Consider the following 23,553-nt stretch of genomic DNA (forward strand, 5'->3'; position numbering starts at 1 on the left):
TAACGCTTTCATTCGCGCAAAGAAAATGCACTGCGCATTGTAAGGAATCAAACTGTAGCTTATTGGCTATACTTCAGAACAAAAAAATGAGAGAGTGTGCAAAACTTTTCAAAAAATTATTGGTTAAATCATTCAATCAATCAATCAATCAATTTGTTTATTTTCAACACCAACGGTGTTGATGCTGAAAATAAACTGATTTGAAAAATAAACTGATGTTGAAATAAACAGATGGCAACACACACAAACAATACAAGCAAAACAGAATAAGCCGCTGCACTGAGCCAGAAGTTGACTACAAATAAAAATGGCAAAATGGGTGCGCGGAGTGTAACAAGCAGCACAAAATCTCATAAAAAGTGCGCCTGTCATTAGGTCCATCTTTTCGTTTTGTTTCTTCCAAGATCTGATGCAATGCCAGCAGAGCAATGCATGTGGTAACCACCTCATTCTTGATGCGCTCCTCCTTTATGCCTCTGGCAAGGATTGACTGGGGAACCGGCGTGACAGGGATGCCCTCTTCCATATCTGGTTTGGCCGGGCACTCCTCAAAGGCTCCGATCTCCCCAGTGAAGGGAATCATATCGGGGCACTCAGGTTCTGGCAGCGGAGACCCTGCACAATGTGGTGAAGAGAGAAAGTCAAGGCACCACACATTACTGCCTTTATTGTTTTTTTTTCTTTACGGACATTCTCTTCTCACAATGTTATCGCCGCTCTACCTGGGCTCACTCGCATACTGTGGCAGAGAGGATTCCACCACCAGCCATGTCTTCCATGCAACCAGTCAAGGAAGCAGAATATATTAGCCACGTCGATCGCACGTATACGATACCGTATCAACGCATGTAAGGGCCGCAACCTGCTTTCCCGAAGGAAATGTATTAAAAAAAATCCGTGTAAGGGCCGCACCCAAAGTTTCCACGACCCACACGGGAATTTCCTTTGAAATCGCAGAGGCCACGCACATGCACAGGAGCTTTCAGGTGCCGCCCACGGATGGCGCCCGAGGCCGCGGGTCATCATCAACTTTCTTCGCCGCGAGATCCTGCTATCCATATCAGCGTTGGTATCACGAGCTCCAGCTTTTTGTGGCTGTCAAAGGCACGGGAGATGTGGTAGCGTGGTGCAGTTCACTGTAGTTGTGGCTTTTGTGTGCTGCCGCTGAGCGTTGCAATTTTAGCATGATGGGCAAGCAGCTTTAATAGCTACAAGGCTGCGAGTTTGCTCTCGAACATGGTAAGCGCGTGGCGGGCAGGAAATTCGATGCGGCCGAGAAGTGCATCCAACGATGGTGCAATCAAAAGGATGCACTGAGGAACACAAGCTGCAAAAAGCGTGCTTTCCGAGACAAGTTGTGTAAGTTTCCTGGACTGGACGAAGAGCTGCTCTGCTAGGCGATGGAAGTGCAGAACAGCAGCTAAGCGCTGACAACGAACATGCAGCACGACTTCTCATGGGATGAGCATGCACCACAGCACTGCACCAGCTCGGAGTCTGAAGACTCCGCGAGTGACGACTGACCGTAGAATAAATGCCGCTCATTCCCCGATTGATGCATTCTCACTTTAAAAAAATTTTCCGCACATCCCGTACATGGGCCGCACCGCGAGAATTGGCCCTCGAGTCTGGAAAAAAAGGTTTGGCCCTTACGCATGTTTGCACGGCATTTTCCAGGAAAAAAAAGCAGCATGCTAGAATTGGGTAGATATGGTAGGCAAAGCACATTAACACACCAGGTGCACAGTCGTCAGCAAAGTCCATGGGGGAGGCGTCGAGAGGTGATGCGCACACAGATGTGCCATCAGAGCAGCGACCAAACTCCTGACTGTGACCGCCCTCGCCTGTAGACTCGCAGCCCCCCAGGTGCAGACCAGTGTACAGCCGGTAGTCCACCTTGTAGCCAACCACGTCATTCTTGAGGCTGCATGCACAGGACACAACATCCAAAAGTGCATTGCATGAAGCGCAACATTTGCAAGAATACAATGTGAGAGGGGAGTTCAAGCTTCAATGAAAATGAAGCGCGTGCATGTGCAATGCAATTATAGAGCAGGCTCTAATCATTCAGAGCAGTCATAGCCACGGGCTATGCATAACCAGAGCACAGTCTTCTACGCCACAAATGTAACTTGAGAAATAACACTCCCCAATAATGCATCCAACACACCCAAGCAGCAGGAACCACATGTGTGGGAGGCCATGTATATCAATTACATTGTATTCGTGCAAAAAATTCAGGTCAACTGGCAAGAAATTGCAAGCTAGAAAGCCTTCTTGCACAAACAAAGCTAAAAGTCAATATCTGCAAAGCGTAATTCTCAGAGGTTGAAGTCAAAACGGACAAAGGATCAACAAAAGAGAAGACGACACAGGCGCTGTGGCATCTACGCAGTGTTCGTCTTTTTTCCGTTTTGCGCTGGTCTTCAAAATGAACTACTTCCAACTTGCCCAATACAGCGTGCTGTTAAATTATGTCTCATACTGAAATTCACCTCATTTTGCACATTATCTTTGGAAGGTCAGCATTAAAATGTTACAATCAGCCATACATGCCCAACAGATTTTGACATTTTAGCATGGCCCTATGATGTTCCAGTACTCCATTAACAAAATTTTCGCACAGATCCTGCAAAAATAATTTCATTTACGGTAAAAGTCAACACACTTCACACCGATAGCTTTCACACAGTTGCACCTGCTTGGTGCAAGGCACAGTCTGTACCAGTATTCAGCTTAGTTACAAGTGGACTCAGCGCATCTGCTCACTCGTAAAGCTTCGTCTCCTTCTCGGTGTCGAACACCACCATGGCTAAGGGTCTCCGCCGCTGCCTCCGAAACTGGTTCCGCTGCGCAGCTGCCTGGTTCCTGGCTGCCTGCCGCGGGCTTAGTAGGTCGTCCAAGCTGTCTGCCAGCTCTGTATCTTCGTGCATCATGAATTGCTGCACACAAAAAGGAACAAAAGGGCACAGGTCAATGCCCCCAACACACTGCTGGACGTGCAAAAGCCCCATATATAGCAAAACATCACCATAATGACGACATCTAAAAAATATAACAAATACAAGAAGAACAATTAGTAGTACCTCCAAAAGCTTCCCAAGATTGAAGTCCTCATGCAAAAACGAAACGTGGGGGATGTAGACTCGGGAACACAATGAAACACAAATGCTTCATTCAGTGTAACTCCACAATAAATGACAAGGAGTGAACAAATAACGTATAAGTTTCCAGGAGAATCAATTTGGTTTGGTTTGGTTTGGTTTTATGGGGTTTAACGTCCCAAAGCGACTAAGGCTATGAGAGACGCCGTAGTGGAGGGCTCCGGAAATTTCGACCACCTGGGGTTCTTTAACGTGCACTGACATCGCACAGTACACGGGCCTCGAATTTCTCCTCCAAAGAAATTCAACCGCCGCGGCCGGGATCGAACCCGCGTCTTTCGGGACAGCAGCCGAGCACCATAGCCACTGAGCCACCGCGGCGGCTCGAAACACAAATGCTTCATTCAGTGTAACTCCACAATAAATGGAAAGGAGTGAACAAATAACAACGTATAAGTTTCCAGGAGAATCAATTTGGTTTGGTTTGGTTTGGTTTGGTTTTATGGGGTTTAACGTCCCAAAGCGACTAAGGCTATGAGAGACGCCGTAGTGGAGGGCTCCGGAAATTTCGACCACCTGGGGTTCTTTAACGTGCACTGACATCGCACAGTACACGGGCCTCGAATTTCTCCTCCAAAGAAATTCAACCGCCGCGGCCGGGATCGAACCCGCGTCTTTCGGGACAGCAGCCGAGCACCATAGCCACTGAGCCACCGCGGCGGCTCGAAACACAAATGCTTCATTCAGTGTAACTCCACAATAAATGGAAAGGAGTGAACAAATAACAACGTATAAGTTTCCAGGAGAATCAATTTGGTTTGGTTTGGTTTGGTTTGGTTTTATGGGGTTTAACGTCCCAAAGCGACTAAGGCTATGAGAGACGCCGTAGTGGAGGGCTCCGGAAATTTCGACCACCTGGGGTTCTGCGAGAGTTTTCTTTGTCTTCCTATGTTGCCAGACATCTTTATCATTCTTTCATAACTTCGAGATGGCAATCAATGAAGGCCAGCAAGACGTTTTTCAAGGGGCTGAACTTTCTTTTCTGTCAGCCAAATGAACAGCATGATTAGATTTAAGCATTACGCCTAAAGTTTTTCCTACTATCATTAGTATGCCAGAATGACTGATTTTAACAACTCATGCTTGTATGTGGCAATGATTAGCCAAATTTCCTAGTCTATGGAGATGCGTGCAAGTGTTTGTGTTCATATGCTCTCCAGAAAGCTCCCAATAAAAGCCCATGCATTTGAAATCATATTTTAACAAAAATACAGCATCACTAACGAATCATAAAACGTGCATCTGGTTTTCACGTTCATAGAAATGAAAAAAAAGCAAAACTTGCAGAAAAGTATGAAGAGACACTCAAATTGAGTCTGCTTTTGTGCGAGTGCTCGTCCGTCTCAGACTATCCTTTATGCTCTCTACACACCACAGCAGGCTGTCTTCTGAGTGGACGAGCCTATGCTCTTCGTTAGTAATGCACACGAAATATCAAGGCAAAATTTTTGAGAAAAGGGGTGAGCATAAGAACCTGGTAAATACGACAATTTCTGACTGATAAACTCCATGATTCACTATTCTATAAAAACAAAAACCAGCTGTTTCAGTCTGCATGGTTCACTTTAAATACCGTACTTATCCGAATGTAATGAGACTATGATTTTACGCGAGGGTAACTTTGCAAGAACGTGAAAGAAAAAAAAAAAGAAAGAAAAGAATGTAACATGAGGATGCTACAGTATACAGAAAGAAGGGAAGTTTATAAACAAAAGTAGCTCAACAAATGGCTTTCAAGTTCCCTTTCTGTTTCAAGAGAGCAGCACAGAAGATTATCAGATAAGACTGATAAAGTAGGGAGTCCCGCCACAGCGTCACCACGTCAACCGTGTGCTTTAGACGCCTTGTCATAAAAATGAAACTTCTCCCAGTCGGTCAACCTAGCAGCGAGTCACACCTACCAAATGTCGGTGGCTGTTCTTTGCAACATTTAAACAAGTCGTTGTCTTGTGTGGAGCCACTGGAAAATTGCGACAGTTTGATGTTGCCAAAAAGTGCGTCAGATAGCGATACCAAGAAAAGTAGCGACAGCGTTTTTCGCGTGTAATGGAAACACCAAGCTTTTCATGCACCCAACACGGATTACTGCAATTAGCGTGCAGCATCGGTGGTGCTGTTAATGTTGATGGAGTCTGCCAGGCTTTCAGAGAATGGAACAAAAGCCTTTACAATGCCTTCAGGTCATGCGTATTCTATCGTGTTTCCTCGGGATGAGGCGCTGAATCCGCACTCAGTATAGAAGTGCGCATTTTCCGACCAAGAGTTTGGCTACTCAACCACTGCTTCTATATGTGTTGATTGGTATTTGTGGCTCACAGCTTCCATTGGTCAACCACTGTGGCATTTTAACTTTGTTTTTTTTTTATTTTTCCTTGAAGTTTGGGTCAGACCTGCATGATGCATCAAGCAATATGCGATTAAATACGACAGTGTGCTTTTGTCTCCGTGTAATACGAGATTTTAACATGAATATTCAATTATAATGCAAGGGGCAACTTTTCATTTCTATTTTCAGTAAAAAATGCGTTAAGAGTAAAATAAGGTAGGTCCCAATGCTGTTTGGCACTAGTGTTATTTCAGGTAAGCTTTATTCTCAAGCAGTACTTCCCTTTCCTGTTTTTTCCACATGCAAAATAAGTGATGGCTGGTGAAATTCTGCTGCAAATGTCATTGCATTGGAGCTGGATGCTACACCGGCTATTTGCGGCTAAGATTGTCCTATTTGTGCAATAAACGTATTTCTCTTGAGCCTAAGTTTCATTACTGATTTGAACTTTCGAGGAAATAAATATCTGGTTCGACAAAACGGAGTCTGAAATAAATGAAGCCAGCCGAACATGGCGACATGAGAAAAAGGTGCCCAAAAATTTGGGACTACACAAACAATACAAGTATTTAGAGCCTTTTGATACAAATTTTTTCCAAAAGCTGAACAGGATGGCCAAGGCATCTAAAGATGCAAGTGAAGATTGCCAAGTTAAGCAGCGTCCTAGCTCGCAAAAGGATGGCTGGCTCTAGACCAGGGATGTCAAGCACATGGCCCCCAGACAGTACACTCTACAGTATTTTTTGCTTTTTGCGTTGTTACCACCACAACTTTTACCATGTGCCAGCTTGCTATTGTAACTGTTCCACGAGGATTACATGTACCTCTGGAATGAACACAAAATAAATACCAACAAAAAACCAGACGTTATGCCTAGTAGCTGTACTGGACAATCACATGGTCTAGACAACTGAAAATTTGGCCTTTTGGAAAAATACTACGCTCCCACAAATTGTTCCGATTGCAAATGACATACTTGCCACTACTGAGTGGCATATCAAGAAACCGAATTGCACACGCTATACAGGCCTCAAGTGCTGCACACGCAGCTGCAACAGCGAGGTAGAGGGAGCAAGACGTTCTCTTGCATCCCCGTATAACCTCCTCCCTAACTGCAAGAGAAGAATGGGAGATGAGGCAACACTGACTAGACTCACAAGGTCGTAGTGCTTGCTCTGTAACGTCGCAAGGCAGGTATGTGTCACCAGTACCCGCACAAGGAGGGAATGCGAGCATGAATGGCTTGGGCTCGGATTAACCTGCAAACGCGGCTTTCGCAGTAGCCCACTTTTTCTATCACTAGCCTCCCACTGACAAACCGGTAAAACTGTGCCCCCAGATCACAGGGCGCATGACATGACCAGCGGGAAGCGATTCACGCATTCGTGTCGACGTTGTGCACACCTGCCTCCACCTTGCGGCATCACAGAGCGGCCTTGTAAACTTAGTTGGTGTTGTATGAGCTCTCGCTACCTCTCCAAAGCAAAGGAGGAACCTCCACCTCCCAATGGAAGAGGAGGGTCCTCACATTTCCCAGCAATGTGCGGTGACAACTTGTTTACCCTTAAACACTACTTGAACAGCAAACACCTTCAAAAAAAAAAAAGCTAAGGTCAGGTTACCCATGCAAAAAAAAGAAAAGAAACGCCTTGACAATGCCTGGTGCCTCACCATGTCAACCTTTCGTCGCCGTGCCGCAGTTCCGGCTCCTTCCTTGGCGGCAGCATCTTGCGTGTCATTGTCTTTGAGGCTGCAAGGATAGCAGTGTTCAACAATGTGTTACAGAGGAACCCCAACCACTCAAGACTCACTTATGGATGGAGAACTGAACCCCTTATTCGGGTCCCATTAGAGTCGTAAAGACGTGAAACGGTTCAAGGGACGCCGAGGACAACTCCATCCAATTTTGATTCACAGAAAAAAAAAAAAAAATACTGTTTGGCTCTTCGCGGCTGACACGTGCTTGGCAGCAAAGGACAATAATGGAATGAACTCAGTGATCCACATTTCGGAGCAAATGCAAATGGTGGAGCGGCAGAGATGCACAACCTCCTTCTCTCCATCAAAATAGTGGTTCCTTTTTCTGTGTGCTTTTCTAGCTCAAAAACAGTATGTTTTCAGGGAACGTAGCCTCTCTGTCAGTGAAAGTTGGCCCATGCCTATTGATATGGGCCACCTTCAATTTTTCCTCGTGTCCCTATAATACAAGCACGTCTGTGCACTTCCCATTAACAGCGCTGATTCCACAAGGGCCAATGACTGCTCACTCCCAGGAGAGCACATTCTTGAGAGCACCCACCCACTCACCAGTCCAGTTGGGTAACACTCCCACAGGCACAATAAAATTCCTCCTTGTACAGTGTTTTTTTTATTATTATTATAGAAGCTATTTTGACACATTCCAGACGCTGACCGCTACGTATTGATGAGCCATGCTGCATGAGCCGTGAGGTTCTAACGGTGTCGCAGACCCTTTGGTCATCAATCCACCGAGGCAAGGAATTAATAATAATAAAATTAATATTGTTATTATTTATGAGGAAATGAAATACGCAGTAAATGCTCACTCAGCAGGACACCACAACCACACCCGTGTGGGAGAAACGAAGGAACAAAAAGGACAATTTAGTGGACTTCTCCAGCTTAAATTCCAACATCTGGAGCTCTTTAATGTGCACTGACATCCTACAGTACAAAGGGTGTGTTATGAAAATTAGAAAATAGTGGGGTTTACGGCCTGGAGCGACAAATGAGCAATGAGGGACACTGTAATGAGGGCTTAAAGGGGTAGAGACACCAAAATTTTTGCAGCGTATTTTTGCTTTCGAACGATGCGTAAAACATCAGTAGACATGAATCACCAAGTGAAATTTGACTATGCTCAGTACCTAACTTATAACTGAATTTATTCTTCCAAGCAGTTCCAATTTCAGCAGTTGAAAGACCTTTGCGACATCACAAGTGAACACAAGATCACACAAGGCATACTAAAACTGCAACATAATAGCTGTGGCTGGGACTTGATGTCGCGACCTTGGGATCAAGTAGCTGAACACTATAAAGCCACTGAGCTACAGCAGATGGTAAGGGGGGCATGCTAAGCACTTTACCCCCATCCAAATGCGCCCACCGCAGCCAGGATTTGTTCCCCTGTCCTCTGGCTCCGCTGCCGACCACTGTAACTACTCAGCCACCACCACGGCAGGGTGCAAGATATGATGGAGACCCACCAGGTGCGCAGGGGGTGCAAAATGATCAGGGTCTAATTTTCTTTCTTCACCGAAACCTAAAAGTATAGGTCGTCACGCGCTCCGTATACTCCTCGCAGCGAGTGACAGAATTAAAAACCGGGAAGAACAAAACGACAAGATCCGACACAAAATTGTGTGGGTACCGGGGCACACGGGGGTGGCAGGGAACCGAGAGGCCGACAGGATAGCTCGAGGATACATTACTTTCCGAGCTTCCGACGAGACCGCGGAACTCGCGCCAGCACCCAGGGAATACTCGGCCATACTACAAAACTATAGAGGCAGAAGAATGCGATATCCCCCACCGCACAAATCTCTCAGCAGAGAGGAAGCTGTCACTTGGAGACAATTACAAACAGGCTCTTTCCCAAACCTACATATACTAAACAAAATGCACCCTACGATATACACGAACAAATGTCCCTGGTGCGACGAAAAACCTACACTATACCACATCACATGGGCCTGCCAAAACATAGACGTGGTCCCCAAAATACAAAACCCGAGTGCGGAGCAGTGGGAGACTCTGCTGTCCAGCGACAGCTGCGAAGACCAACAAGGTCTGGTACAGCGAGCTCAACGGGCGGGCGGCAGTGGCCAGCGGAGCCCTGGACTGAGGGCAACCGACCACTGATTAGAGGCGGATGACTTCGACAGAGAAGGCTCCTGGGGGTAGAACCAAGACGTCTCTGAAGATGCCCCCAAACCGCAGGAAAAACCATTAGTGTAAATAAAGTTTTCCCTTCCTTCCTTCCAGCCCCCCCCAATGGCAATATTATATGTTTTCCTTTCTTTTTACTTGAGGAACAGAAATGGCCAGTAACTCTCACTACTTGGTGGACACCTCAACTGCACCAGAGAGGAGGAAAGTGGGTGTGAGAGTGAGAAAGAGGTGCAGTAGTGGAGGGCTCAAAATGGCCAGTAACTTTCACTGCTTGGTGGACACCTCAACTGCACCATGAGAGGAGGAAAGCGGGTGTGAGAGTGAGAAAGAGGTGCAGTAGTGGAGGGCTCAAAATGGCCAGTAACTTTCACTACTTGGTGGACACCTCAACTGCACCTTGAGAGGAGGAAGATGGGTGTGAGAAATGAGTGCAACAGGGAAAGAGGTGCAGTAGTGGAGGGCTCAAAATGGACAGTAACACTACTTGGTGGACACCTCATCTGCACCTTGAGAGGAGGAAGGTGGGTGTGAGAAATGAGTGAGACAGAGAAAGAGGTGCAGTAGTGGAGGGCTCAAAATGGCCAGTAACACTACTTGGTGGACACCTCAACTGCGCCTTGAGAGGAGGAAGGTGGGTGTGAGAGAGAGTAATTTTCTTCACCCAAACCTAAAAGTATTCCAGCCCCCCAATGGCAATATTATGTGTTTTCCTTTCTTTTTTCTTGAAGAGAAATGGCCAGTAACTCTCACTACTTGGTGGACACCTCAACTGTGCCATGAGAGGAGGAAAGTGGGTGTGGGAGTGAGAAAGATGTGCAGTAGTGGAGGGCTCAAAATGGCCAGTAACACTACTTGGTGGACACCTCAACTGCACCTTGAGAGGAGGAAGGTGGGTGTGAGAGATGAGTGAGACAGAGAAAGAGGTGCAGTAGTGGATGGCTCAAAATGGCCAGTAACACTACTTAGTGGACACCTCAACTGCGCCTTGAGAGGAGGAAGGTGGGTGTGAGAGAGTCTAATTTTCTTTCTTCACCCAAACCTAAAAGTATTCCAGCCCCCCCCCAATGGCAATATTATGTGCTTTCCTTTCTTTTTTCTTGAGGAACAGAAATGGCCAGTAACTCTCACTACTTGGTGGACACCTCAACTGTGTCACGAGAGGAGGAAACTGGGTGTGGGAGAGAAAGAGGTGCAGTAGTGGAGGGCTCAAAATGGCCAGTAACTTTCACTACTTGGTGGACACCTCAACTGCACCTTGAGAGGAGGAAGGTGGGTGTGAGAAATGGGTGAGACAGAGAAAGAGGTGCAGTAGTGGAGGGCTCAAAATGGCCAGTAACACTACTTGGTGGACACCTCAACTGCGCCTTGAGAGGAGGAAGGTGGGTGTGAGAGAGAGAGAGAGTGAGAGAAAGAAAGAGGTGCAGTAGTGGAGGGCTACAGAATAATTTTCACCGCCTGGGGATCTTTGAAGTGCACTAACAGTGCACAGCACAGGCGAAGCCTTTTGCATTTCGCCTCCATGGAAACACGACGGCCGCGGTTGGGTTTGAACCCAGGTACTCCGGCTCGGTAGCCGAGCGCGCCAACCACTGAGCCACCGCGGCGTCCAAAAACCGAAGATAACGAGACAGATGAAAAGGAAACCCATTTACCATGTCGCCGCAAGCGCTCGATCGAGTTTGTGGCCGTCATTAGGCTTAGCGACGTTCAGTGGCTTACACTTCGAGATTCGGGTACGATAAAAGCGCAACTCGAGCTAATGCGACATCGCGACGAGAGACGTGTCTACGAAGTTTGGTTTATGGGGTTTAACATCCCAAAGTGACTCAGGCTATGAGAGACGCCGTAGTTAAGGGCTCCGGAAATTTCGACCACCTGGGGTTCTTTAACGTGCACTGACATCGCACGGTACGGGCCTCTAGAATTACGCCTCCATTGAAACTCGACCGCCGCGGCCGGGATCGAACCCGCGTCTTGCTGGTCAGCAGCCGAGCACCATAAACATCTGAGCCACCACTACGAAGTAATCCAAAAGTAACGCCTTTTGGCAACGATACTAACGCGCGTTCAGGTACGCACTACGGGGCTTTCCAATCCCTCTGCGTTGCTAAATGCGCAAGATTGCGGCGGCGCAGCAGTGGTTTCGAGACGCGTGTTAAACAGAAACCGGACCTGCCGTGACGGCGGGCTTCCGAAAGGCGGCGAGAAGCGGTCGACCTGACCCCGGGGAAGTCCATAGGTAGCCTTAAAAAAGGCGCAGTGCGGCCAGCGTCTGGTAAGGCAGGCTGGGGACGCCGACTGCAGCACGAGCGGCCGCGCGCCACGCCCTAAATCCCGGACCTGTTCGATTTGCCTGCACCTGCTGCGTCAGCTCGGAGTGTAGCACTTTCGTATTCGTTACTCAAAGGTGCCCGCTTAGTGCAGCACGGTTCTTGGCTTGCACTCGCCTAAGCGAAGTGCAGCAGCTGCAGTACAACAAGATGACGACTATCATGCGTGGGGTGCGAGCACCAAAGGATTTGCATTGGGTTCAATTTGTGGGAATCTCCATGATTACAAATTGCACTAGTAGGTTGATTTGCTAACTCCTTTAGAAGTCTTGGAGATTTTTTTTTCTCATCAAAATGTTCTTTGTTAGTTAACTTTAAATATTCTTCTGTCGTTTTTCATGGATACATTTTTCAAAATTCACGTTTGGCTCCAATATTTGATATTTTGTCGTAATCGCCTATGGAAATTTCCTTATTTATGCCACTACACCTTGGCCAATCCCCCCATGTGGGTATGTGCCATTATAATGAGGATGAAGAAGAAGAAGGACGCTATTCTCTATTATATTTCGAATTAATCTCTTTTTTCTCCCTCTCTCTTTCTCTCTCTCTCTCCAATCCAAACTCTGTCTTCTTTCACTCCCTGCCCTCCTTGTGGTAGACTCCCCCCCCCGGTGGTAGACTCTCCAGTGTGCTTTTCTTTTGCCTTTAGTATGTACATACAGGTGCATAGCAACCTTTACCTCCCGATTCTTGGCCGATCCCCCAGTGTGGGTATGTGCCATCTTTTCAAAGGCTAACGCACAAGGTGACAGCAGCCTCAGAGAAATGAACGAAGCTCTTTTGCGAGAGGAACAGGTGGGTATACCTGTTTGTGGCGCAAAGACTATAAATCTGAGCAGTAAAGTCGAGCACCGCGGGTAGCGGTTCAGCGCGTATTCGTAGGTATACGTGCAGTACATTGAACGCCCATTTCCTGGAGCTGGCCGATGACAACACTTCGCCCCCGCGACCTGCTGTGCGAAATTTGCCCACGCGGTTCGCAGCTAGTCGATGCAGGCGTTCCACGTGCAATTCCGGTATCCCCCCTTTGGTTACAACTACTCGCTGCATTACCATCGATTTGCCATTCCACACTGCAAGAGGAATTTCCGATTGTCGACACTGGACATTCCGCAGCTGCCGTCACTGAACTTCGGAAAAATTTTGCATGTCTCACAAGACAACTTGTGACGTCATAGCCATCCCATCCGTCAGAATAAATTGGTTGGTTTATTGGGGTTTAACGTCCCAAAGCAACCCAGGCTATGAGGGACGCCGTAGTGAAGGGCTCCGGAAATTTCGACCACCTGGGGTTCTTTAACGTGCACTGACATCGCACAGCACACGGGCCTCTAGAATTTCGCCTTCATCGAAATTCAGCCGCCGCAGCTGGGATCGAACCCGCGTCTTTCGGGTCAGCAGCCGAGCGCCGTAACCACTGAGCCACCGCAAATTGGTTGTGAGGAAAGGAAAGTCGCACTAGCTGTATCATTCGGTGGACATGTATTGGTAGCATTGTGCAATTTAGAGCAGCAGCTCTTTGGCGCCCGTTTCTACGTTTCGCGGCGTCGCCGTTGTAACCAGCAGTGGACACCTTAATCGCGCTTTAAGCTGAGAAACCTATGGAGCGGGAGCTCGGAAAGCAGAGGGAAGGCTATAAGTTGGTAAACTGGTTTTTGAGGAAAGGAAATGGCGCAGTGTCTTCCTCACATATCTCGGTGGACACCTGAACCACACCGTAACGGAAGGAAGGAAGGTGGGAGTTAAAAAGAAGAAAGGGATAACTGCCCTCTTGGAACAGTGGACACCTCAATGTGCTTTAAGCTACGTGGCGGTAGTGACACATGTGCGTGCCAGAAACGCGGCGCTGAAGCCATAGGCCGTCGGCGTTCATTGTGTTCAGTGGACGTTTTACACTCCGATTATTTTAAGGAAAGGAGGTGGGCATAACTGGCTCCCTGGGTCAGTGGATGCCTGAATCGCGCTTATAGGTATGTGGGTGTCACCTGCCGCGGTGTAGGTAGCCTACATGTCGCGCCCCCTCCCGGCTTCATGTAGGCTCCCTATGCGGTGGCTCAGTGGTAAGGCGCTCGTCTACCGAGCCGGAGTACCCGGGTTCGAACCCGACCGCGGCGGCCGCGTTTCGATGGAGGCGAAACACAAGAGGCGCCCGTGTGCTTTGTGATGTCAGTGCAAGTTAAAGACGAAATTATTCCGGAGACTTCCACTATGGCACCTTTCTCTGTCTTCTTTCTCTCCCACCTTCCTCCCTTCCCTTACGGCGTGGTTCAGGTGTCCGCCGAGATATGCGAGACAGATACTGCGCCATAACTTTCCTCAAAAACCAATTTACCAATTTAGGTATGTGGGTGATGAGAGAGAGATGTGGGCTGCATGCATTAGCGCTGACAACGGTGAGCGAACTCTCGCGATCATTGACTGCCACCTGACAGGGTGGGTGGGGACTTTAATGTAGATATAAAAACAAACAGGAATTTCGAACCACTTATGCAGGAGAACATCCCGTTCCTCTCGAACGCCTCCCACGGCTGTGACAATCTGGCGAAATACTTGCGTTGACCTCGTCTTTGAGAAGCAGGCATTGGTGCAGCAAGTCCAGCATATATCCATCTATTTCTCCGACCACAAACTTCCTTCATGACAATCAAGAACTGTTAGTGGAGTGATTCTTGAAGAAGGAATATGTGTGATAAATAACTTGTCTGTAATTGTCATACCTGCCAACCTGAAGGCTTTCAAATTCGTAAAACCTTCGCGACCAGCACATTATTGAAGCGAAAAGCTTCACTAGGCTCGTCAACACCGCGCTTCACGTGAGCTGCAGCCCAGATTTGCCACTTCTGCGCATGCGCGAAACCGAGCGACGTCACGCGCAGCGCAGGTGGCCGCCGACTCCGTAATAAAAAAAATAAAAATAAGCACAGAAACGAGAATAAAGAAATGAAATATTATCAGAAATAAAAAGAAACAGTGCGCCAGGAAACATTCATATTTCGGTGGACACCCGAACCGCGCAGTAAGTGAAGGAAAATGAAAAGAAAATTGGTTTTGAGGCATGTCTCTCACATCTCGGTGAATACCCGAACCCACGCCGTAAGGGCCTAAAGGAAAATTAAATAAAAATAAAAATTGGTTTTAAAGAAAGGAAATGCATGTCTCTCATATCTTGGTGTACACCCGAAAGGAATGGACACCACAGCACATGTCTCTAAAGCAACCTTCTAATGGTGTCTTCGACTGGTCGTTTCAGATCGCTCTAGAGCGCTCTGAGATGCAGCCGCACGTTCGGCTGGTCGAAATCAAGCGCTCTGACTACATTCGGCTGGTTCTTTCAGAGCGCCCGCCTCCAGCTCAGAGCGCTCTGAGGCGCTCCGAGAAAAAAGTCGGAGCGGCCCCGAGATGTGTTCACGTGACAGAGCCACTTCCGCCGTTTCGCGGAGACGGATGCGAAGCCAGGGTAGCCAGGGCACATCACGACCGGTCTGGCGAGGCATTCTTACGCATCCGTAGAAGCAAGTATTGGCGCTTTAAACGTCCCTGCTGTGTGGCTCTGTGAGGGGAAATGTCGAAAAGCAGACGAGTCATTAAGCTGGGTACGCCGTCTGTGTTACTGTCACATCTGGGGGCTGCCGCGGCATATCCAGAGTGGTACAACGGGACACTTTTTTTTTTTTTTCGACGCGAGCCGGAGACGAAGAACTGCTGGGGCAGCGATACAGGTTCAGCGGCGACGGCGGCGTGGGCGATGCAGACTGTGTGATTGCTGTCGTTGACACCAGCGGCAGCGCCACTGCGGTGTGGCGATTCCGGAAGTTTGGTCCTTTCCCTCCTTCTTGCGCTTTCGCTCTGAAAACTTGCTGACCATTCGGCTTGACCGGTCTCGCTGTGCGCTCGGAGCTAGAGCGGCTCTCACGTTGCCAAATCCGAACCGGATCGTGGGAGCGACCAGTCGAAGACACCATAAGACAGCACTGTATTCACTACACGCTCACTACACGCGCATCTCCTCCTCCGCCTCCGTGCAGGCAGCGTGTGGACGGCCGAACGCCTCCACCGTTATCGTGGTGCTCCCAACCAAGCGTAACTGAACCTTTTCGCTTGTATATCCAAGCTTAACCGCAGGTAAACCACTGCCATTTTTTTTTAAAGAAAATTTTCGCGTTGCCTCGCTTCTTTCGACGCGACAGCGCTGGAGCTTCACACATGGCGTCCCATGTGACGAAACGCAGTGAAGGCGAACAGCACGTGACGAGCGCGTAATTTCGTCGCGCTGGAAGAATGGAAATATCACGCGGACGGAATCGAGGGAAGCGCGCATTGGTTTCATAGCCTTGCCGGAGCGGCATTTAAGACACCTCAATAAATAAACAAGCAAACAAACAAAAAAATGTCCGCGACAACGCAGTCGTCATTCTAAACGGCGTGTAGCTCGGCTGGCTGTCCGAAAAGCGCAGCGGATAGCCGCCGCTACTCCGGGCTGGCGGCGAAGCTCCGAAAACGAAACTATGCGTCCAAACTGTCTATCGGCCTATCGCCGGAGGCCTGCCGATCGTCAAAGCACCTGCAGTAGCGCGTATGCGCACCTGCAAAGCACCTAGTATTGTCAAACGCCTCTACAGTGAAATGTTTAATGAAGGAGATAACTTGGCCTGGCCTGTTTACTATTCTAATATAACATGTCTGTGAACACCAGCACAACGGTGACTACTTCAATGAATTTGCCTGTTTAACATAAAGTTTGTTCCCAATAGTTTGGTTTGGTTTATGGGGATTCAACGTCCCAAAGCAACTCAGGCTATGAGAGACGCTGTAGTGAAGGGCTCCAGAAATTTTGACCACCTGGGGTTCTTTGGCATGCACTGACATCACATAGTACACGGGCCTTTAGAATTTCGCCTCCATCGAAATTTGACCGCCGCGGCCGGGATCGAACCCACGTCTTATGGGTCAGCAGCCGAGCGCCATAACCACCGAGCCACCGCGACCAGTCATTTTATAGTGAACATGCATAGCAAGGCATGACGGTCCCTTCAGCAATAGTCTCACACCAGCAACACATGACTATTCAAGCGCCATGACATGTTGCACCATAGCAAAATAAAAGCAGCCCGCGCTGACAGCATGCACAGAAACGTTGCTCTGCTCCTTCTGTCAAGTATGCTCCCCAGACTTCCAACACTTTTTCAGCTTACTTTGCTTGACAGATCAGAAATCATTATAAGTGAAAGCTCGTTAATTCGAACCTCGATAATTCGAATTTTCGGATAATTCGAACTACACTACTTGGTCCGGCCAAGCTCCATAGAGATCTGTGTATAAAAAAGCCCGTTAATTCGAAAGCGAGTTGGTTCCGCTACGGATAATTCGAACTACGCGCCGCCGCGTCAGGGCGGCTTGGCACACAACACGTGGCCAAAAAAAAAAAGCACCTCCGCATAGTTAGAAGCTGCGCATGTCCTAAACGGGAACAGAAGATGGAACTTGATAAAACCGCCGAAGAATGGGTAAAGCTAAAATGGCGCCATCACCGACGCGGCGGCCGGCGGCACCGGAGGGTAGGGGTTGGCGGACGAGGTGGCGGCTGCCTACCCTCATTTCCGCGTAACCTCCGGAACTCGCAACTAAATACTCGTTAATTCGAGCCCTGTTAATTCGGAAATACGGATAAGTACTGTCAGCGCGGTACCAGCCAACGCCCATGAAGGCTATGACTTCGGACGGGCGCTACAAATTACGTGCGAAAAAAATTTTTTTTTTATTTGCGAGTGTCGTCCATGCTTCCACCCATCAGTCGCCAACGGAAGCACGCGGTCAGCCGCGATCATGACGCCGGATTTTAGCACCGTTCGTTGGAAAAGGCGTTTGCTGCTATCTTGCGTTCCAATGATTGAGTGGCAGGCGACGCGTCCGCCCAATCGCCCATGGCACGATAAGGCGAAGCGAACGTACTGAAAACGAGGCTTGCACAACCGGACAAGCGCTGCTGGCACTCTGCCAAAGTTCGCTTCCCCCCTTGCTAGAGCAAACGTCAAAAGTAAACACACCGTGATGTTATCATCCGCTGCGCAGCATCTTGGCGCGCCGCCAAGAAATGCGTTGTGTACCGTGGCGGTGCGAAACGGACGGAAGCGTTAACAGCTGACAAACGTCAAAAGTAAACACACCGTGATGTTATCATCTGCTGCGCAGCATCTTGGCGCGCCGCCAAGAAATGCGTTGTGGACCGTGGCGGTGCGAAACGGAGGGAAGCGTTAACAGCTGACGCTTTTTTTTTTTCAGTTTCTTAGGTAAAAATCGGGGGTGGGTGGGTTCATTATGCGAGTGGGTTCGTTACGCGAGTAAATACGGTACATATACCGTAATGCAAATGGTTCTTGTCAGTTTTTTTGCGGCCATTCGATAATTCGAACTTTTTTCCCGTTCCCGTGAAGTTGGAATTAACGAGCTTTTACTATATTTCGTGTGCACTATTATCTAGTAAACTTTTGTCCATAACAGTGGCTTCATGTCAAGCCACTACCACAAGGCCAACACTTTGTCAGGAGTGCATCCCTTACAGTTAAGCAAACAAAAGCATCAGAGCAGCACAGGAAGAATCATCAAACCGTGGATAAGCCTCAATAGTAGCACACGAGTATGCTGGAATGGAATCTGAGTTTATTCACATTCTGAGACTTGAAATGGATTTCAGACTCGAAAGACTCTTGCGGTGCTACAGGACAAACACATTCAAAAGGTTCACCAGTAAACTCGCTGCGCTGCAATGGCACTACAGCCATAAAGTTTCGCTTTTGTCCCTTCGCTCGTTTGCAGTGCGTACAACAATGTGACGACGGCAGTCACTGCGGTCACAATAGACCAACAACAACATCAATATGACCAACAGCCACATAATATTGTAGAGTGACATGCTTTTCAGGCCAAGGACACCAACAAATCCAGTCAGCACACGGTAACCCTTCATGTCCTCGAAAGATTGGCGACTGGGTGAAATCTTAACGCTGATGGGGCGATGGTGTGAATATATCTGCGCTTGTCTCTACCTTATCCGTGCTAGAAATAAGCAAGACAAGTGGCTACATGTGCACACTTCAACACTCACCAGCAAAACATGCTTGCCAAGTTCTTAAGCTTTAATTGACGACGACCCTTTTCAATGATGAGTAGGCCTAGTGAGTCTGCAGGGTTCGAGTGTGCAATTTCGGCGATTGTGGAGAGCGGATTCAAAAGTTTTAGCAAATTCAAATGGCCACCACATGTAGCTTTAACAAGTGACCTGAAATCCACCATTGCTTACATTGCAGGACGCGCATACAATGAACAGGAAGCGCTGGTGTGACCTAGACTGTCGAGCAATGCTTTAGGCGGCCAGCTGCAGTTGTTACTATCGTTTGTGGATAACAAATAAGGCCGTTTCGACAAACGTGAATGGCCACCAGACATACTTCTGGATAAACCAATTTAAAATAAGGAATTGCTAACACTAAAGAAAGCAGGGACAATTAGCGAGAAGCCCCAGTCTTATGTTATGTTAGTGATCTGGCTAGCAAATGTTTCCCAGGCAGGCGATCATCGCATCAGCACTTCTTACAGAGTTGTCGACTGCATAAACAACCAAGATTCAACATCATCATCAGTCTCAGTGCACCCACTGCAGGGAAAAAGGCATCTCCCATGTCTCTCAATTAACCCTGCCCTTTGCCAGCTGCAGCCACCGTGTCCCCACAAACTTCTAAATCTCATCCACCTACCTAACTTTCTGCCGATCACTGCTACGCTTGCCTTCTCTTGGAATCCACTTCATTACCATTAAAGGGCAACTCACTACCCTCTGGTCGAAAATATTTTCTACCTCTCTGGTAGTGAGGCGTTGTTCCCGGAAGGCGCAGCGGCCGCATATATTTTTTTGAAAAGACTCTTTAATAGTGCAGTTACAGACATCGCAATCAAGCTACTTAGCCATGCTCCTCTCCTTCTGTTCCCACTTCGAGATTTTTCTCTCTCGCGCCTCGTCGAGTAGGCTCCGATGTTAGCCGGAGGCGTGGTGTCTGGTGGAGTGCGTCACAAATCTACGTCATGGCCCCGCCTTGAAAAGAATTCTTTTCTTGGTTTTTGCTACCCGGTTTATTTGAAGGGAGGGGGGAGCGGCGGGTCTCCCAAAGCCCTCTCTATTTTGCTCTTTGGGTCTCCTCGCGGTGTTTTGTCGTATTTTTTTCTTTGTCCTTCCTCTCCCCAGTTGCTTGGGTCGTGGATGTAGTCGTCCGGAGTGAAGTGTCTTCTGCAAACCACCACATTCTTTACGGTTGCGTCAGGAAGGCCGATGCGTTGGAGCCAGACACGACTCAACTCACAATCTCCTGCCCATCTGGGCCGGATCGCGGTTCGACTCCAGTCGCTGCGTGCACATCCAACCACAAAACAGCGTCGCTGCATTTTCTCCGCACACTGAATGTTCGGGAGGCGCGATCGGCTCGACCACCTAAACTTGTTAGCGAGCGCATCCTTTCATACATCAGTTTGTCAACCCCAGTTATCGAACCACCTTTTCATTACTTTTTTTTTTTAGGCCTCGCCATTGTTTCACGACCGGAGGGGCAGGAGTCGGTTTTGTTCGAAACACATAGCGAAGCGCGGATCCGGCAACCACCCGTTTGCTTTTCTCCGTGTGTTTATGTGTTCTGTGTGTTTGTGTCTTTTCTCTGCTCCTAAGCTCATGTCATTCAACAGAGCCAAGGTGTAGATAAGATGCACGAACGATAAGCAGTGTGTGTGCGGAGCGGTCGAGTGTGCGAGCGAGGAGAAGTGTCTACTACACACGACACGACATACGCACAGCACACGCTGAAGCATACATGAACTGGCACAAGTAACTAAAACCTTGCTTTGGGGGGGCTAGCATAGAGGAAAAAAACTGAGGAGGGAGCGTGCACACAGAGGGCTCTCTCGTGGCGTGATCACGGTGGGGGGGAACCGACTCTCTCCGGTTTACTATTTTTTACTGTTTATGACTAGGGTTCAAGGCTGTCGCCGGACGCTCCTTCCTTAGTTTGTTTTTTCCTTCATGCGGGTTTGTAGACATGTGCCAAAATGGAAGGCGCTGCAGAAAGTGTGCGTGCAACTAGCAGACGACGCGACGCCTCGGCTACGCCCACCCTTCACCTGTCAGTCGGAACGATGCACCAATGGAATGCCTTCAGCAAAAATTTTCCATATGACGTCAAAGCAAAGGCTCGGGAGCCAGAGTAGAGGACGAGGACGTTTGCTTGTGGAAGGAAAGAACGAGCGGGCTTTGATTTTAATTTTTACATCTTTTCGGGGTGCACATGGCTCTACCATTTTGCAGAGGTTATATTCGATGCCTCATCTATGCAGTGGGCTTGTTTTTAAAAAATGCCCCGACCCTAGTCAGTTTCCCTTTAACCCTTTGAGGGTCGAATTATTTTGAAGAAAACTTTCCCAGGTGGTCAAATTACTTTATTGCGGATTTTGAATCTACAAAATGTATATAATCGAGAATAAATAGTAAAAAAAAAATTAGGAACAGTACTTTGTGTTGTGTTGTGTTGTGTTGGGTTTAGTGGCGCATAAGCATCTAAGGCTATCATGCGCCAAGCTCAAGGTGTATGAAAATTGATTTCTGTAGCATTTTACTAAAAAGCGAAAAAAATCGATGGTGTAAAGAGCCTAAAAATTGATTTGCTGCTACACTGTATTGCTGGAATAAAAAGTTTGGAAATGTGAGAATTAAACCTTTGAAAGAAGGTCGAGTAACCTCAGTGGCAATCCTTGGCTGGGCAAGAATCCCGAGGCTCCCAACCATACTTTGGTGACAGCATCACTCACAACTGGAAAATGTTCAATAGAATAGAATAGCAACGGTGATAAGAAAGCTAAGAGCAGCACCAATAAAAATAGAAATCAACTTTCGCCCCCTCTGCAAAACAGTGCCCACAAAGAGAAAACACGTTTCGCGCGACTCCGTTGCGATCCCGCGGCGGAATCGAAACCGCGTAGGCGCGTTGCCACAGAGGGCCAGAATACCTCACGACCAACGGTGATAAGCAAGCTAAGAGCAGCGTCAATAAAGATAGAAATCAACTTCGGCAGCCCCTGCAAGATAGTGCTGACAAAAAGAAAACTCAAATTTCGCGCGACTGCGTTGCGATCACGCGGTGAAACCAAAACTATACAAAAGGGGTGTTGCCGCAGTGTGTGCCGCCGCGCTGAAGCTAGACATAAGTTCTGCTTATCTCCGTAAGAAGGCAGCACAAAATTCAAACACTTCTTGTAAGTCCTAAGAGGTGGCAGCACCCCCCAGTGAGCACGCATTGTTCTTTTGGCGCAAAATTTCAAACGGAAGATCGAAACCGTACCCGTACGGCAAAGACCTTGCGGGACAGAAAACATATACGGCAAAAACCTTCAAAGGGTTAAGGACCACCGGTTATCTTGCCTTCGCATTACATGCCATGCCCAAATCCATTTCTTCCTCTTGATTTCAACTAGGATGTCATTAACCTGCGTTTGTTCCCTCACCTACTCGGCCTACTTTCGGTCTCTTAACGTTACACCTGTAGCGCCACCACTAATAAACGTGGGGTCGTGCCTAGCGCCCAAATTGTGGTGACATCGAACTTCCCGGATGCAAGAAGCCCGCAGTCGTGCCATTTCACCCGCTGCACTCCTCGCGCCTGGCTTCCCAGCTACCTGCTGGTTCTCGGCATGGCACTGCCACGATGCACCCTCCTGTGTCCTGCTCATCCAGCCCAGCCCTCTATCTTCAACTCGCAGCATCATGGACTCGCCTCCACGGGCGTCTTTCGACCAAGGTGAATGCACTCAGCCGCCACATGCACGGCGTGGCTTCCCTGACCTGCCGGAGTGGCACCCTTCTATGAGAAGAATCCGCCCCTATGGTTTATTCTTGTAGAATCCCACTTTTACATTCATGCTGTGTCCAGCCAAATCATACGATATTTCTGGCAAAGATGCACCTCCCAGACGGCCTCTTCGAGTGGCTTATCGTTTACCGCAACCTAGCCCAACGCTATATGATGACCTGAAGGCGGCTGTCATTGCCTTCTATGGCATTCCTCTCACTTGTTCAATGCCTTGTGGCTTTTCGACAACCCAGGGAACGCAGCCTGCGCTGTTCCTCTCTCACGTGCAGGTGCTTGAAGCCCTGAAGCCCTCCGCAAGCCCACGCGCTGACCCACGAGTCATGCCAGTCAGCAGCACTGGACTCAAGCTGCTCCTTGGACTCGTTGCCGCAAGCGTACTTCCGCCCTGCTGCGATTACCTTGCAAAGTGAAGCCGCATCAGTCGAGTTCTGTGCCTCCACATCACCAGACTCCCGTGATCCACGCAATGCACCCTCCCTGGTACGTGTTGTACAGCCGGTGACAACTCACGTCGCCTTGGTGCTCCATCTTCCCCTACCCCAAGAAACGGACAAGCAACTTTCTGCTTGCACAGTGCCACCGCCAGCCCCTTGTCAAGATCCTTGTTCACCGTCTGCACCGCTACGAATTCCTACCCCGGCCCCTGCACCATCTGCTCCATGCACAGTATCGCCCAGTGCTCACCGCGTTGTTCCCTCCACGCCACGGGCTCGTCGCCGTGTTATTCGCACTCTTTCAGTGCAGTTCAAAGCACGAAGACTGCCTCTGACTATCCCACATCTAAGTCATATGAACCGGCGACACCTGTGCATCTCTACAGCAGCTCCCATGTACCATTCACACCAGTCTTGAACCGCTGACCTCCGTAGCATGCAACAAAGTCTCGTCATACCGGACTCCTACCAATGATACAC

The 23,553-nt window shown here is 48.5% G+C and overlaps 1 protein-coding gene across 2 annotated transcripts in view; it reads right to left on the reverse strand.

Moving 5' to 3' along the window:
- LOC149371373 (condensin-2 complex subunit H2-like) overlaps positions 1-23,553 on the reverse strand; it is a 71,395-nt gene that overhangs the window by 27,052 nt on the left and 20,790 nt on the right. For both annotated transcript variants that reach the window (XM_089565547.1, XM_089565538.1), the window contains exons 6-9: positions 7,162-7,240; positions 2,770-2,942; positions 1,737-1,924; positions 446-615 (exon numbers count right to left, since the gene is read on the reverse strand). In XM_089565547.1, coding sequence (XP_089421673.1) covers positions 446-615; positions 1,737-1,924; positions 2,770-2,942; positions 7,162-7,240 — 610 coding nt within the window. The remainder of the gene's footprint in view (positions 1-445; positions 616-1,736; positions 1,925-2,769; positions 2,943-7,161; positions 7,241-23,553) is intronic.

This window comes from Amblyomma mixtum, chromosome 1 (assembly GCF_055824585.1).
Source record: "Amblyomma mixtum isolate Tamu chromosome 1, ASM5582458v1, whole genome shotgun sequence".
NCBI classification, from domain to species: Eukaryota; Metazoa; Arthropoda; class Arachnida; order Ixodida; family Ixodidae; genus Amblyomma; species Amblyomma mixtum.